Genomic DNA, 14,034 nt, shown 5'->3' with positions numbered 1-14,034 from the left:
CGTCCCTAGTAGCCCGGCGGAGGATCTTGCTCCAATGGAAGGATGCGAGGCCCCCAAGCGTGGAGACCTGGATCAATGATATGGCGGGGTTCATTAAATTGGAGAGGGTGAAATTTGCCCTGAGAGGATCAGTACAAGTGTTTTTCAGGCGGTGGCAGCGATTGGGGGGAGGGAAAACTGTGTACATGGGTCTGTGGGATGTGGCGGGTGCTATCTCTTTCCCTTTTGTTGTTTGGGTGATCTTTTAGTTTTTTTTCTTCTTCCTTTTGTTTGAAGTTGCTCTTGAAGTTGGGGGGGTATTGTTCTTGGGGTGTTACCGCGGTTGTTTGTTAATAGAGTTAAGATGTTTATATTTTGTAAAAATTTCAATAAAAATTATTTTTTTTTAAAAAGCAGTGATTGGTTACAATGCGGAACAAGGGGCCAAACAAAGCAAATGCATGAGAACATTAGTAATTATGTATGAAGTGGAAAAGTTTTATAGTAAGTCAGAACGGTGACAAGAGATAAAAGAAAAGGGTCAGGCTGAGAGAGTCGCTATGATCTTGGGGAAAAAAACGCTTGATCTTATTGACCCACCAGCTTTGAGAGCTTTTCCACTATTGCTAATTGAAATTGAATTTCCCTTTTGATCACTAATTGACTACTTCAGGGAAATTCACAGCACGGCGACTGTTCCCTATCTCCGTGGGATTTTGACCTGCTTTTGAATCTGACAGTCCTGAAAGCTTGCATCGAAAATCTTGCCCCTGGTTTCAAATCATTATGCTAAAGGCACAATCTTCCCAAAATGAAACAAAGTCCCCAAATGAGCACGTTCAGCCTCGTGTTTCCCACAACTCAGTGCCGAGAAATAAATGGCTATTCAACACGACTCGCTTTGACTAAGGGGCCTGAATGCGAATGCGTGGCCGAGGCCGCACATAGCCCTGTTTTTTACAATGGGGAGCTCTGCTCACTGTAACTCCCCGATGTAGTAAGAGATCGGGTTGCCCTTTTTAAAGGGTGTCCTGATCTCCAAGGCGTAGAAAAGGAATCCCTGACCTCCTCCCCCCACCCAGCACCCACGGCGGGCAACCCCAGCCCGATCGCACACGCACTAATCCCAAAACTGAGAGAATCTGCACATTAGAGTAAGGCTTACGGCCTCACTCTAATATGCAGAATCGCTAAAAAGGGATCCCGCCCATTCACCTTGCAACATCTCACATGATTACATTGAATCTCGCAAGGCGTTGCGAGCCGTGTAGATCCCGAAGGCAGGGTCGCCCAGCTTTCAACAGCCAAGCTGCGCTGTGGCGAGGTGCTTTCCTGACACAGCGTGGACAGAGGATCGCGCCCCAAGAATAGAATTTATTTTCACAGTTCCATAAAAGATTTAAAAAGATGGGATCATATCCTTTTTATCTTAGATATGTAAGGAATTGATGTTGCAGATATATTTTATGTATCATCAGGCTAGAAGAATTGGACAACAGAAATAAGTGAAAATCATAAACTAAATATTTCCATATTATCCACTGGGAAAGGATTAAAAGGAGCGTAGTTAAGAAAAGATGGGTAAATCTCTAGTTGATCAGCATTTTGGACCTCTGATATGAACATTATTTTGTCTGTTAATTGGCTACAAAGGATCTATAAGTTTCAACATGCAGTTTATTTCCCCCCACTGAACACTAATGTGCAAGCTCATACAAAGAATTGATGTGAGAGACAGAAAAAAATGCAGTGGTACAATAAGGATGTTCTTCCAAACCATGAGCAAAACATTGGGCCATAACCCCAACATCCCATTCATTTACCTTCTTCCTTTCAATGGGACCTTTAAATTCATCTGCTTTACAGCAGCTAGTGCCATAAAGTGGGACATATCCTCCTTCGCTCCACTCCTTTTGCACTTTGCTGCCGGAGCTGAGGATGCACTTTACATTTTAAACTCATGTAAATCACTATGCAGTGGCAATCTGCTGCTAACTGCCACTCCGAAAATTGTTAAACGAGAGGAACTTTATTCTACATATATCAGCCTATACCAGACACCCAGTACTTATTATTAGGAAATTTTAATTGAAATCCTTGAATAAAATTGCACTTGGTTTTACAAGACCATGAATTCTATCCATTTGAAATGAACACATGGATGGACGTTTTATGGCTAGTGTGGAGATTGAAACTTTACCTCAGATTTTAGAATTAAATTGTGACTAAAGTTCATTATAAACCACAAGTACAGAGTTCCTCAAGTTAGGTGTTCCAAGCCCAATCATCTTCAACTGCTTCATCAATGACCTTTCTTCCATCATAATGTCTGACGTAGGGGTGTTTGCTGATGACTTACAATGTTCAGCACCTTTCGCGACGACTCAGACACTGAAGCAGGCCATATCTAAATGCAGCAAAAACTGGATAATATCCTGGCTTGAGCTGACATGTGGCAAGTAACATTTGCGTTACACAAGTGTCAGGCAAGACTATCTCCAACAAGAGAGGATCTAACCATCACCCCATGACATTCAATAGCAATATCATCGCTGAATCCCCCACTACCAAGGTGCTGAACATTGTGCAAGTCATCAGCCAACTTCAACTTCCTGGGGGTTACCACGGACCAGAAACTCAGTGGACTAGCCATATAAATATTATGGCTGCAAGAGCAGGTCAGAGGCTAGAACTCAATAGAAACTCAACACGATAGAAAATAAAACAACCCACTTGATTGGCACCCCATTTACAGCCTCCACCACCAGTGAATGGTGGCAGCAGTGTGCACCACCTACAAGGGATCTATTGCAGAAACTCACCAAGGCACCTTAGGCAGGATCTTCCAAACCCACGACTGTTAACAACCAAAAAGACAAGCGCAGCAGATATCTGGGACACCACCACCTGGAGGCTCCCTTCCATGTCACTCACCACCCTGACTTGGAAATATATCACAGTTCCTTCATTGTTACTGGGTCAAGATCCTGGAATTCTCTCCCTAACAGCATATTGGGTGGATCTACGCCGCAGGGACTGCAGTAGTTCAGGAAGGCAGCTCACCACCACCTTCTCAAGGTCAACTAGGGATGAAAAATTGCTGGCCTAGCCAGTGACACCCACATTCTGTGAATGAATAAAAAACAATTCTAGCAGAGCTTGGTTAAATGCAATATCTATATTTGCAGATTTCCCATGGCTTTGCTCACTGTTATTGAAGTATACTATGCTTTGCACCATTCAGTACATAATATGCAATCAGGACTACAAATTTATTGAGTTTTTTTCCAATTAAGGGGCAATGTGGCATGGCCAATCCACCTACCCTGCGCACATATTTTGAGACCCACGCAGACACGTGGAGAATGTGCAAACTCCAGACAGTGATCCGGGGCTGGGATCGAACCCGGGCCCTTAGTGCCCTGAGGCAGCAGCTCTAACCACTGTGCCACCATGCCACCCTAGGACTACAAATTTATAAATGAGCAATAAAAACATAGCTCAAATTACATTAGTTTGTTATATTTTCAAGCACGAAATCCAAAAATATACTCATATTTGCACCTAATATCGATAAGGAACATTGAAGTAGAGAATATAAATATAAATTGTCAAATCGATGTACAGAAAGGGTGCATAGACCCAGGTAAAATTAATTGAAAAAATTTAAATTGTACAGATTTTTTTAAAAAATGGAATCCTAAATCAATACAGCATTAGAGACCGTTTTGTCCATTGTGTCTTTGTTGTCTCTTTGAAATAGCTATTCAATTAGTCCCACTTCTCCATTCTTTTCTCATAATCCTTCAAAATTGTCCTTTGCAAATAATAATCTAAAACACTTCTGGAAATCATCATTGAATCTGCTTCCACCATTGTTTGAGGAAATGGATTCCATTTTGCAACAATTTGCTATGTGAAAAGATATTTCTTCATATTGTCCGTGATTCTTTTATCAAATACCTTGAATCTCTCTTCTGGTTGCTAACCCTTCTGTCACGAAAAACAGTTTAGCCTCATTTACTCTTTCAAAACCATTTATTATATTGAACACCGCCATCAAATCTCCTCTTAACTTGCTCTACTGCACGGAGAACAGCCCCATATCTCTCTGCATAACCAAGGTCTTTCATCCCTGGCACCATTCTATCAAATCTCCTCTGCAGTTTCAGAATAAAATTAGGTTAGATTATGAACTATTAAAACATGTGCGGAATTTATTAAACTGTCTCAAAGAAAGCTTGTAATAGAAACTCAAGCATCTAGTTTTAAGAAGGAATATATCAATATAAATAGAAAGTTGGGTGATAGTTAGATAAGAAGGGATTCCATCTAATGGATGTTGTTTTGTTTCTCTAAAGTTTACAAGTGGTGTGTCAGAGAGGCTGGTGCTGACTTTCCTTTTGTTTATAGATGACTTAGACTTGTATATACGTATCACGCTGTCAACGTTTGCTGATGCCACTAAAGTTCAGGTCTAGCAAACAGTGAGGAGGACAGTAAAAGTCTCAAGGAAAACAGCAGCAATGCAATGTGGAGAAATGTGCATTCTCTAGCATACAGTAGTTGGATGTCCGGGTGTATTACGGAGGCAAATGACTTAGACTGGACACATTAAAGAAAAGGACACAAAACAAATTTTAAATTGGCATGTTAACAAGAGCACTATTAAACGCATATCCAGGGAAGGGAAACAGACAATTTTAAAACATGTATTTTATATTGACGCATATATGGCATGCAACAAATAAATTCAATGCAAACCATCTTTAATTACATTTGTTTTCTACTTTTTTTTCCAATTAAGGAGCAATTTAGCATGGCCAATCCACTTACCCAGCACGACCTTGGGTTGCGGGGGTGAGACCCACACAGACACTCACTGGGAGAAGGTGCAAACTCCACACGGACAGCAATCCAGGGTCGGGATCGACCCTGGGTCCTCGGGGTTGAGAGGCAACAGTATTAACCACTGCACCATCATGCAGCCCAATTAAACTTTAAAGGGTAAATCTTTCTTAAAATATCAGCTCTTCTAGATATAAACAACAAGTGACATTTCAGTTTGCTTTCATGTTCTGGCCAAGTAAAAGTGAAACAACAGTGCACTCACATAGGCTTTTTGAACAGCTGCCAATGGATTAGTCATGAAATGTTTTACATTAAGAATATGAGAAACCTTTTCCTACAAACCACTGCAGAATCTCGCTAAAAAATAGAAAATGTAAATGCCCAAAATATTTAGAGAGTAAAATAGTTAACAGAGTAGTGAACAATGAGACGCAATAGATTTTTTTTAAAGCAATTGCAAACATTTGTTTCTGGAGATTACTGTTTGTACAAGGTAAATAAAGCACCCATGATTTTAAAAATGCTGCAAGATGGCAGGGTCTTAAAGGGGTCATAATAAAAAATATGTTTTATTACAGGTTCTGATAAATGCAGATGACACTTCCGACCATGGAGAGCGGATTGGGCCCTTTAGCCTTGGTTGCAGCCCACATGGGGGAAATGTATTCCAAAGATAAAAATGTAGGAAGGGAATAAGAATCCAATTCAGCTACTCTTCCCTAGTAGGTGGTTCAAGAGTCTTGTGGGCGAGACTTTAGTTAGGACCTGACCAAAAGGTAGACTATAGCAACTGAACAGACTCTTGCACCTATATCTGTAGTGGTTTCCTCTTCCTTTTTCCCTGCCACTTATTTCAACATTTGTTCATAATTTATCATGTTTAAGGATGGAGCTAGAATTATTCTTATCCAGTTTACATGCCATATACAATAAAGGTATTCAAGTTAGAACAGATCAACTTTACAAATTGCATTCATATTTTTATAAGATACAGAAACTATTTTAATACTTTGTTTCTGCTATTACCAAAAGACAGTAAAGATTAGACGTTCTCACTATTTTCATTGAACAAAACATGGCTACTCGGGTGTAAAACCTGTGCCTCAGGGATTTTGATTACACCACAACCCACAAGAGTGAAGCAAGAGCTGCTCCCAATCATCCAACCTGTAGTTTGTTACAGCTGTGAGCATATCCCAACTGTAAACTTATCATTTAATTTTATGGTTTTACATAGGGGTTTTTTCACGTTCACCATAACTGGCCCGAAATACATTGGGCAGGATTCTCTATGGGCACTCTTTTACTGCCGGAGCGGATTTGGGCTCAAGCAAAGTGTGAAAATCAAGAAGAGATTCCCAAAGGAAGGTAATGCTTGAGCGGAGTCGGGGAGAGGGCAGGCTGGCGCTGCCAAATTTTAGCAACTATTACTGGGTGGCTAATATAGCCATGATCAGGAAGTGGGCGGTGGGGGAGGGGTTGGCGTAGGTGCGTATGGAGGCAGCTTCTTGTAAGGGCACCAGTCTGGGGGCATTGGTAACTGCGCCTCTGCCGCGCCTGCTGGCATGGTACTCAACCATCCCCGTTGTGGTGGCAGCCCTGAGGGTTTGGGGCCAGTGGAGGTTGCATGTGGGAGCAGTGGGAGCATTGGTCTGGGCCCCAATCTGTGATAATCACCGGTTTTCCCCTGGGAGTATGGATGGGGGTTCCGGTTATGGCAGAGAGCAGGGATTGAGAGGATGGGGGATGTGTTCATAAGGGGGGAACTTTGAGTATGAGAGCGTTGGAGGAAACGTTTGGGCTGGCAAGGGGAAACGAATTCAGGTACCTGCAGCTATGTGATTTCCCTTGTAAACAGGTGTCAACCTTCCTACCCCTACCGCAGTGCAATTTCCAGAGGGTGGGTAGGGCAGGGGAGCGTCTTGGACATCTATAAGGAGCTTATGGGGTCGGAGGAGATGCAGACCGAGGAGCTGAAGCACAATTGGAAGGAGGAGTTGGGAGGTGAGATAGAGGATGGTCTATGGGCAGACGCGTTGAGTAGAGTTAACGCATCTGCAACATGTGGCAGGCTCAGCCTGATACAATTTAAGGTTGTTCACCAGGCTCACACGACAGTGGCCCGGATGAGCAGATTCTTTGGGGTGGAGGACAGGTGCACAAAATGTGTGGGAGGTCCAGCAAACCATGTCCACAGGTTTTGGACATGTCCAAAGCCGAGGGAATTTTGACAGGGGTTTGTGGACGTCATGTCCAAGGTTCTAAAAACAAGGGTGGTGCTCAGTCCGGAGGTGGTGATTTTCAGGGTGTCGGAGGATCCGGGAATCCAGGAGGAGAAAGAGGCAGACGTTCTGGCCTTTGCTTCCCTGGTAGCCCGGAGACGGATATTATTGGCAGGGAGGGACTCAAAGACCCCGAAGTTGGAGACCTGGCTATCGGACATGGTTAGTTTCTCTGTATGGAGAAAATTAAGTTTGTCTCGAGAGGTTCACAGTTAGGGTTCAACCGGAGGTGGCAACCGTCGTCGACTTCTTCGCGGAAAATTAACCATCAGCAGACGGGCGTGGAGGGGTGGGGTAGTTTAGGTTAGAGTAGGAGGGTAATAAGGGTGGGACCTGTACGAAAGATAAACGGCTCTTGCACTATGTTTATGGTTTCATCTATATTGTCTATTTTATTGTTGTTACTATACCAAAAATACCTCGATAAAATGTTGATTAAAAAAAAAAGAAGAGACTCCCAATCCTTAGCCATGCAAATTTTTGCACGGCGATGATTGCGAGGGATTCCTGAGGGAATCCCGCTACTGGGCTGCCATTTTTGTGGGCGGCCCGATAGCAAGGTCGGCAGCCTGGCCCCCACCCCGATGCATCAAAGAGAATTAAGTGCATTGCAGTCATCTCCCTTCACGCTTGAGTGACTTTGAAGTAGTCAGCAGTGAAATTAACAGAAAGCACTTGACTCTCTTGATGTCATCCAGGAGCTGTCAATCAAAGCTTGGATGTTTATAACATTGCACCTAGTTTCATAGCTGACCACTTCAAAGACATTCAAGCCTGAAAGGAGATGGATGGAACAATGCTGACAGCTGGGTGTGGTGGAAGCGGTCAATCACAGCTGAATAAAATCAATATCAACATGAATTACTGGCTTGCAGATCAAAGATCGGAGGGGGTTTAAACCCAGCTGATTCATTGTCTCTTTCCAATGACGCATTTACACCCTTCCACTAGAGTGGGGCGCAAATCCCGATCCCAACGGCAGCGGGGAACCGGAGCATCGGAAAAGGCGCCAATCCTGTTTTTTTGCCTGCGGTTCGATTGTCCAGTGCATCTGCAACTCCACTACCGGGCCAGGTAGTAGAGAATGCAGCCCATAATTTTTTTCAAAAATGTTTTTGCGAGATTTATGATTCACCAGCTAAGACTTGAATCAGGGCGGCACAGTGGCATAGTAGCTAGTACTGCTGCCTCTTTGTGCCGAGGACCCGGGTTTGATCCTGGCCCCGGGTCACTCTCCGTGTGGAGTTTTGCACATTCTCCCGGTGTCTGCGTGGGTCTCACCCCCATAATCAAAAACAATGTGCAGGGTTGGTGAATTGGCCACACAAAATAAATTGCCCTTAATTGGAAAAAAGAATTGGGTACTCTAAATTTAAAAAAAAACGATAAGACTACGAATCCTACAGCGAGCAACTCACCTCCTGACCCCGCAAACGCTGTCCACCATCTACAAGGCACAAGTCAGGAGTGTAATGGAAGACACTCCACTTGACTGGATGGGCACAACTCCAACAACACTCAAGAAGCTCGACACCAGGGCAGCATGGTGGTGCAGCGATTAGCACTGCTGCCTCATGGCACCGAGGTTCCAGGTTCGATCCCGGCACTGGGTCACTATCCGTGTGGAGTTTGCACATTCTCCCCGTGTTACATGGGTTTCACCCCCACAACCCAAAGATGAGCAGGGTAGGTGGATTGACCATGCTAAAACTTCCCCTTAATTTGAAAAAAATGAATTGGGTACTCTAAATTAAAAAAATAAAATAAAGCTGGACACCATCCAGGACAAAGCAGCCCGCTTGATTGCTTCCACTAACATTCAAACCCTCCACTACTGATGAACAGTAGCAGTCATGTGCACCATCTACAAGATGCACTGCAGTAACTCAACAAGGTCCTTTAGACACACCTTCCAAACCCACGACCACTATCACCTAGAAGGACAAGAGGAGCAGATACCTGGGAACACCACCACCTGGAGGTTCCCCTCCAAGTAACTCACTACCCTGACTTGGAAATATATCGCCGCTCCTTCACTGTCGCTGGGGCAAAATCCTTGAACCCCGTCAATAACACCTCAGTGGGTGCGCCTACACCTCATGGACTGCAGCGCTTTAGGAGGGCAATTCACCACCTTCTGAAGGGCAACTAGGAAAGGGCTATGAATGCTGGCTTAACCAGCGATGCCCACATCCTGTAAATTAATATTTATAAAAACACATATGGGCAGTTTTTCACAACAATATCACTTCAAATCAAGGTCAACCAGCAGAAATGATCTGGTGCAGCATTGACATTAGACCCCTTGTTCAAAATCTCACATGCCAGAAATGGCCCATTTACCAAACCAGTGTAAAATTGCTTCTATATTCAGATCACTAGAGGGTTTCATTGAAGTAAAATATCCATTTTACAAACTAAAAATTTTTTGGAATCTATGACAATTAGGATGTAATAAGCCCATCCCTCATCTGTCAGGTGCTTGCCTAAAGTAAGTTACATACAACCATATACATTTGCTGCTGAAAAATCAACATCTACTGTGGACCACAAACATATGCAGCGGGATTCTCCCTTCTGAGGACTAAGTCCCCACGCCGGCAGGAAAACGATGCAGAATTCTCCGCACTTCCGGGAGCTAGGTGGACACCAGAGGGGTTGGCGGTGCTCCAGCCGGCACCAAAGGGACTGCGCAAGTTTGCACAAGCGCCGAAGGGCTGGCGTGATCTCGCGCATGCACAGACGAGCTGGCGTATTTTGGTGCATGCTCATGAGGTTCTCTTCTCCGCGCCGGCCATGGCGGAGCCCCACAGGGGCCGGCAGGGAAGGAAGGAATGCCCCCACGGCACAGGCCCACCCAATTGGTGGGCCCTGATGGCAGGCCAGCGTGGAGGCCACCGTGCCCCCCTCCGAGGACCGCCGCAGCCGACTTACCCGTCAGGTCCCGCCGTTTGGGGCCGTGCGTAACCCACGCCAGCAAGACTGGCCACGAACAGACAGCTGCTCGGCCGATCGGGGCCCGGAGAATTGCCGGGGGGCCGCGACCAACGGCCCCCGACTGGCGCAGGAGAATACGGCAGCCGGTGTTGGGGCGACGGGGCGGGGGGTTGGAGAATCCCACCCATGAATTCTCAAGGCATTCAGACAAAACACTAAGTTTGATTTTGGCTTCTGCCGAATTAGCTGATGCTGCAAAATATGTCACAATTAGACTCAGCACCCTGGAGCTAGGGAGGAGAAAAAGTTAGGAGTTTCCAGTGTTACCTGCTAACCACAGCTTCTGCTGAAAAGGTGCTTATATTTAAATGTCAGGTGAGCACAGTGGAGGTTGAATTTACTCAACAGTCAAACAATCAGCCAATACTCAAAATCACAAAATTGGTTATGTGAATAAGATAGTACAGTACAAACATGCACGAGCAAGTTTGGATGTGTTATTTTAAGCGGTTACAAATTTTGTACATTTCAGTCAAACAGCTTTGTGGTAGCTAAATAGGTAATGCTGAAAACATGAATAAGCAAACATTCCTGTATCCCTGCTGGATTGCCAAATGACCTTGATAAAATTCATGTGAAAGCTACCAAGCCCTTGCAGAATAAGGAGATTGCATGTGGGTACATGGACAATGAAGGGGGGGAAAAAAAAAAGAGGGGAAATATTTATGGAAAAGGATAAATAAAACTGATAGCAACATCACAAACACCCCTTATTTATAAGAGCACACTGTGCTGCTGATATTCGGATTTTAAATATTTTTTAAACCAGCTCCCAAACAAAAGCAGCTCATTTCAATAAGAGCTTAACTGCCAGAATTGATTTTGAAAAATCTAATATATTGTTGCATTCAATTTTGCTTCATAGAAACATCAGGGAGTTTATGATTCTTTCTCTTTTGCACATAAAAATCAGGAATAACCATTTAAAAAGTATTTGAAGGGATCCATTTTTGGCAAATTCAATGTAAACATGGAATTACATGACACTGTGACTCTTAGAACACCTCATCATTGAAGCCAAATGCTTATGAAATGTGTAAATGCTAAATGGCCATTTATTAATAAAATACATTGGATTCTTGCCCATAGGAAAAAAAATTATGCATGGAATTTATTTTCCATTTTCTATAAAGAAATGAAGAAAGCTTAGAGGATTAAAAAGTATCAATATTAAATCTGTACAAAAAAGGCAAAAGCATATTTGGCAAAGATTGCCAAAAAGGCAATCTGAAATGAAAAGTCAGAAATGAAAAACAACATCTAACATACCACGTTTAATGCAACCTACATTAGACTGTGATGGAATATTTTTCACTCCCCTGGATGAGTGCAACTCTAACAACACTAAATAAGATGACACCATCCAGGACAAAGCACCCCATTCACCACCTTAAACAGCCACTGCTACTACCAGTGGCTGGTGTATGTACGAGCTACAAGATGCATCTTCTAAACCTGTGAATCTACAACCTACAGCGAGATGCGAACAGCACTGCCTTCAAGTTCTCCTCCAAGCTACACACCACCCTGACTTACTGTCACACTGTTCCTTCCATGTTGGTGGGTCAAAATCTTGGAACTCCCTTCCGAACAACACAATGGGTGTACCTACTTTTCAAGGGCAATTAGGGATGGGCAATAAATGTTGGCCTAGCCAGCAACGCCCACATCCTGTGATAGAAAAAAGCTGCCGCAGAAATTATGGTAATTATCTATCGCGTTCTCTCCCTGTAGATTTTTGTTTAAATGCGTCAAGCTTTCCACACAGCTAATTGCTAAATATAATCTAATATTAAACTGAACCATTAAAACTAAGAAAATCCCAAGTACAATTATTAAATCCCTGCTGAATTCAGTTTATGACAGTGGGGAATTAGAATCAACTTCAGTGACCCCAAGTGAGAGAAGGAGAGAGGGTCTTTTTGACCATTACAGAGTGATACTTTCTGGAAACATCAGGCTAGAATTGGAGTCAGCTTCAATGGTCGTCATGATGCAATACCATCTGTGCTCACGTGACCATTCCTCATTTGAGTCAAGTACTGATGGACACTTGTGCAATGGCACACCAGCACAATTTCAACACCTTGGTAAAGAACAAGAAATTAGGGGTGGTGAAATTAATGTTTTTGAAGTATTTGAAAAATCCTTCCATAAGATTAAAGACATCAATTTAAATGAATCACTAAAAACTAACGTGTATATTTACCCCCCAGTTCATAGGCACCGTTTCTTGGTATTTAATAATAATGAACCATTACCATTCTGCAGAAAACATTCATTTATAAGGCAATTGATTAGAACTATTAAATGAAGAACGTGCCTGTTTCCCATATACAACCAGATTAAGTCTTCCGCATTAATCCCAAACGATTAAATTAGGAGGTATCTGTTCGCTACACATAACAGGATTAAATCTCCATCATTGATCGCACGCAATTTTGGATTAAAATAAAGCGGATGCCACTTACGAGATATAAGCAGGGTAAACGAATCCGATCAAATTGCAAAGTAGAGATGCTGCATAGCCGATCACAAGGTAAACCGAAATGATTAGAATGACAGCTGTTAAAAAACATTACATAAAAGAAATATCAATGACTCTTTGTTTCGTATATCAGAGTGAAGCAATTCAGCAACAAAAGGGTAGAAGGAAGCAGAATACTAAAGGCCCGTCCAATTCCGTTTTCAGCTGATATTGTGCGTTCAATTGTGGAAGTACTACAGCAAATTTCCGTATTACGTTTATAATCTAACTCTCTAATTTACTGTGTAAAAGCCAAGTTTTGACATTAGTGATATTGTACTTCGGCATGTATGGGGAATGTTGGCATCTGATGGACATTCGTATTAAGTATTCATACGAAGTGGCCAACTCATCATGCCAGGTTAAACTAAAATCTGATCGAGTAAAAGGGCTCATTTATAAATACATAAAGCCTAACCCCCGTGCAGTGTTGTAAATTTAGTTACACTTGTGTGTGACGTATTATATCAGGTTACAAAAACCATCAACAGCCACAACAAGCGCACACCAATTTTATGGAGGTGGAGATATGTCTTAGCTTAAAGGACCCAGTGCAGAAATCTATACAGATAAATGTGATCGGCATTAATAAGTTAGAAATGCTGGCAGCGATCGCGTGCCCCGGGCTGTCCCCACCCTGCGCTGACTCACCCAGCGCAATGTAACGTCGATTCACTCCTGTTTTGCTCTCAATTTTCCCCAAGACATCCGTCAGTACGTTCTTCCCCTTGAGGAACTTATCCAGACGCTGCATCAGCGACTCCGCCATGACTTGTATTAGTAACAATGATGCAGTAAATGTGCCGTTTGCTGTGTGTCTCTGTAGCACTCCGACTGGAATGTCTGCAGAAGCCCGAATGCGGCCCAGGAGGGAGAAGCACGGGGCACCGCCCTTCTCAACGCGTCACAGCGCCTGCGTCACAATGCCTGCTGCCTTCAACTTATCACAAACTAATGGAACTGCACCCACTTAATCACAGCTGATTGTTACCCAGAACGTTGCTGCTGGAAACAGATTGTGCTAGTAATTTACACAGTATTTCTCTGCCCAATTTGTAACCACCTTCAGTGATTCTCTGAAAAATATTAGAAATCCTCATCTTCACATTTTTGTTTTGCTCACTTGCAGTAAGTTTGAGTTGCAATTACGAACATACCAACAAGGATAAAGAGTAGGGAATCAGCCCCTCGAGCCTGCTCTGCCATTTAATAAGATCATGGCTGATATGATAGTAACCTTTAAGCTGCAGCCCCCAATGACCCACACCCTCTTGCTTATCAATAATCTATCCAGCTTTGCCTTTAAAATATTCGGATTCTGTTTCCACTGATTTTCTGGAAGAGGGTTCCAAAGCCTCACGACCACAAGATGTAACAGCAGAAGTAAGCACTCAGCCT

General features: G+C 43.3%; 1 protein-coding gene across 1 annotated transcript in view; it reads right to left on the bottom strand.

Annotated features, from left to right (window-relative positions):
• The window catches only part of reep5 (receptor accessory protein 5), a 53,433-nt gene extending 39,906 nt beyond the window's left edge, over window positions 1-13,527 (bottom strand). The window contains exons 1-2 of the mRNA XM_038805081.1: window positions 13,288-13,527; window positions 12,581-12,674 (exon numbers count right to left, since the gene is read on the bottom strand). Coding sequence (XP_038661009.1) covers window positions 12,581-12,674; window positions 13,288-13,405 — 212 coding nt within the window. The 5' untranslated portion in view covers window positions 13,406-13,527. The remainder of the gene's footprint in view (window positions 1-12,580; window positions 12,675-13,287) is intronic.
• Between the last annotated feature and the right edge of the window lie 507 nt (window positions 13,528-14,034).

This window comes from Scyliorhinus canicula, chromosome 8, assembly GCF_902713615.1.
Source record: "Scyliorhinus canicula chromosome 8, sScyCan1.1, whole genome shotgun sequence".
Taxonomy (NCBI): Eukaryota; Metazoa; Chordata; class Chondrichthyes; order Carcharhiniformes; family Scyliorhinidae; genus Scyliorhinus; species Scyliorhinus canicula.
The sequence above is the reverse complement of the archived record's forward strand: the minus strand, read 5'-3'. Positions and strand labels throughout refer to the sequence as shown.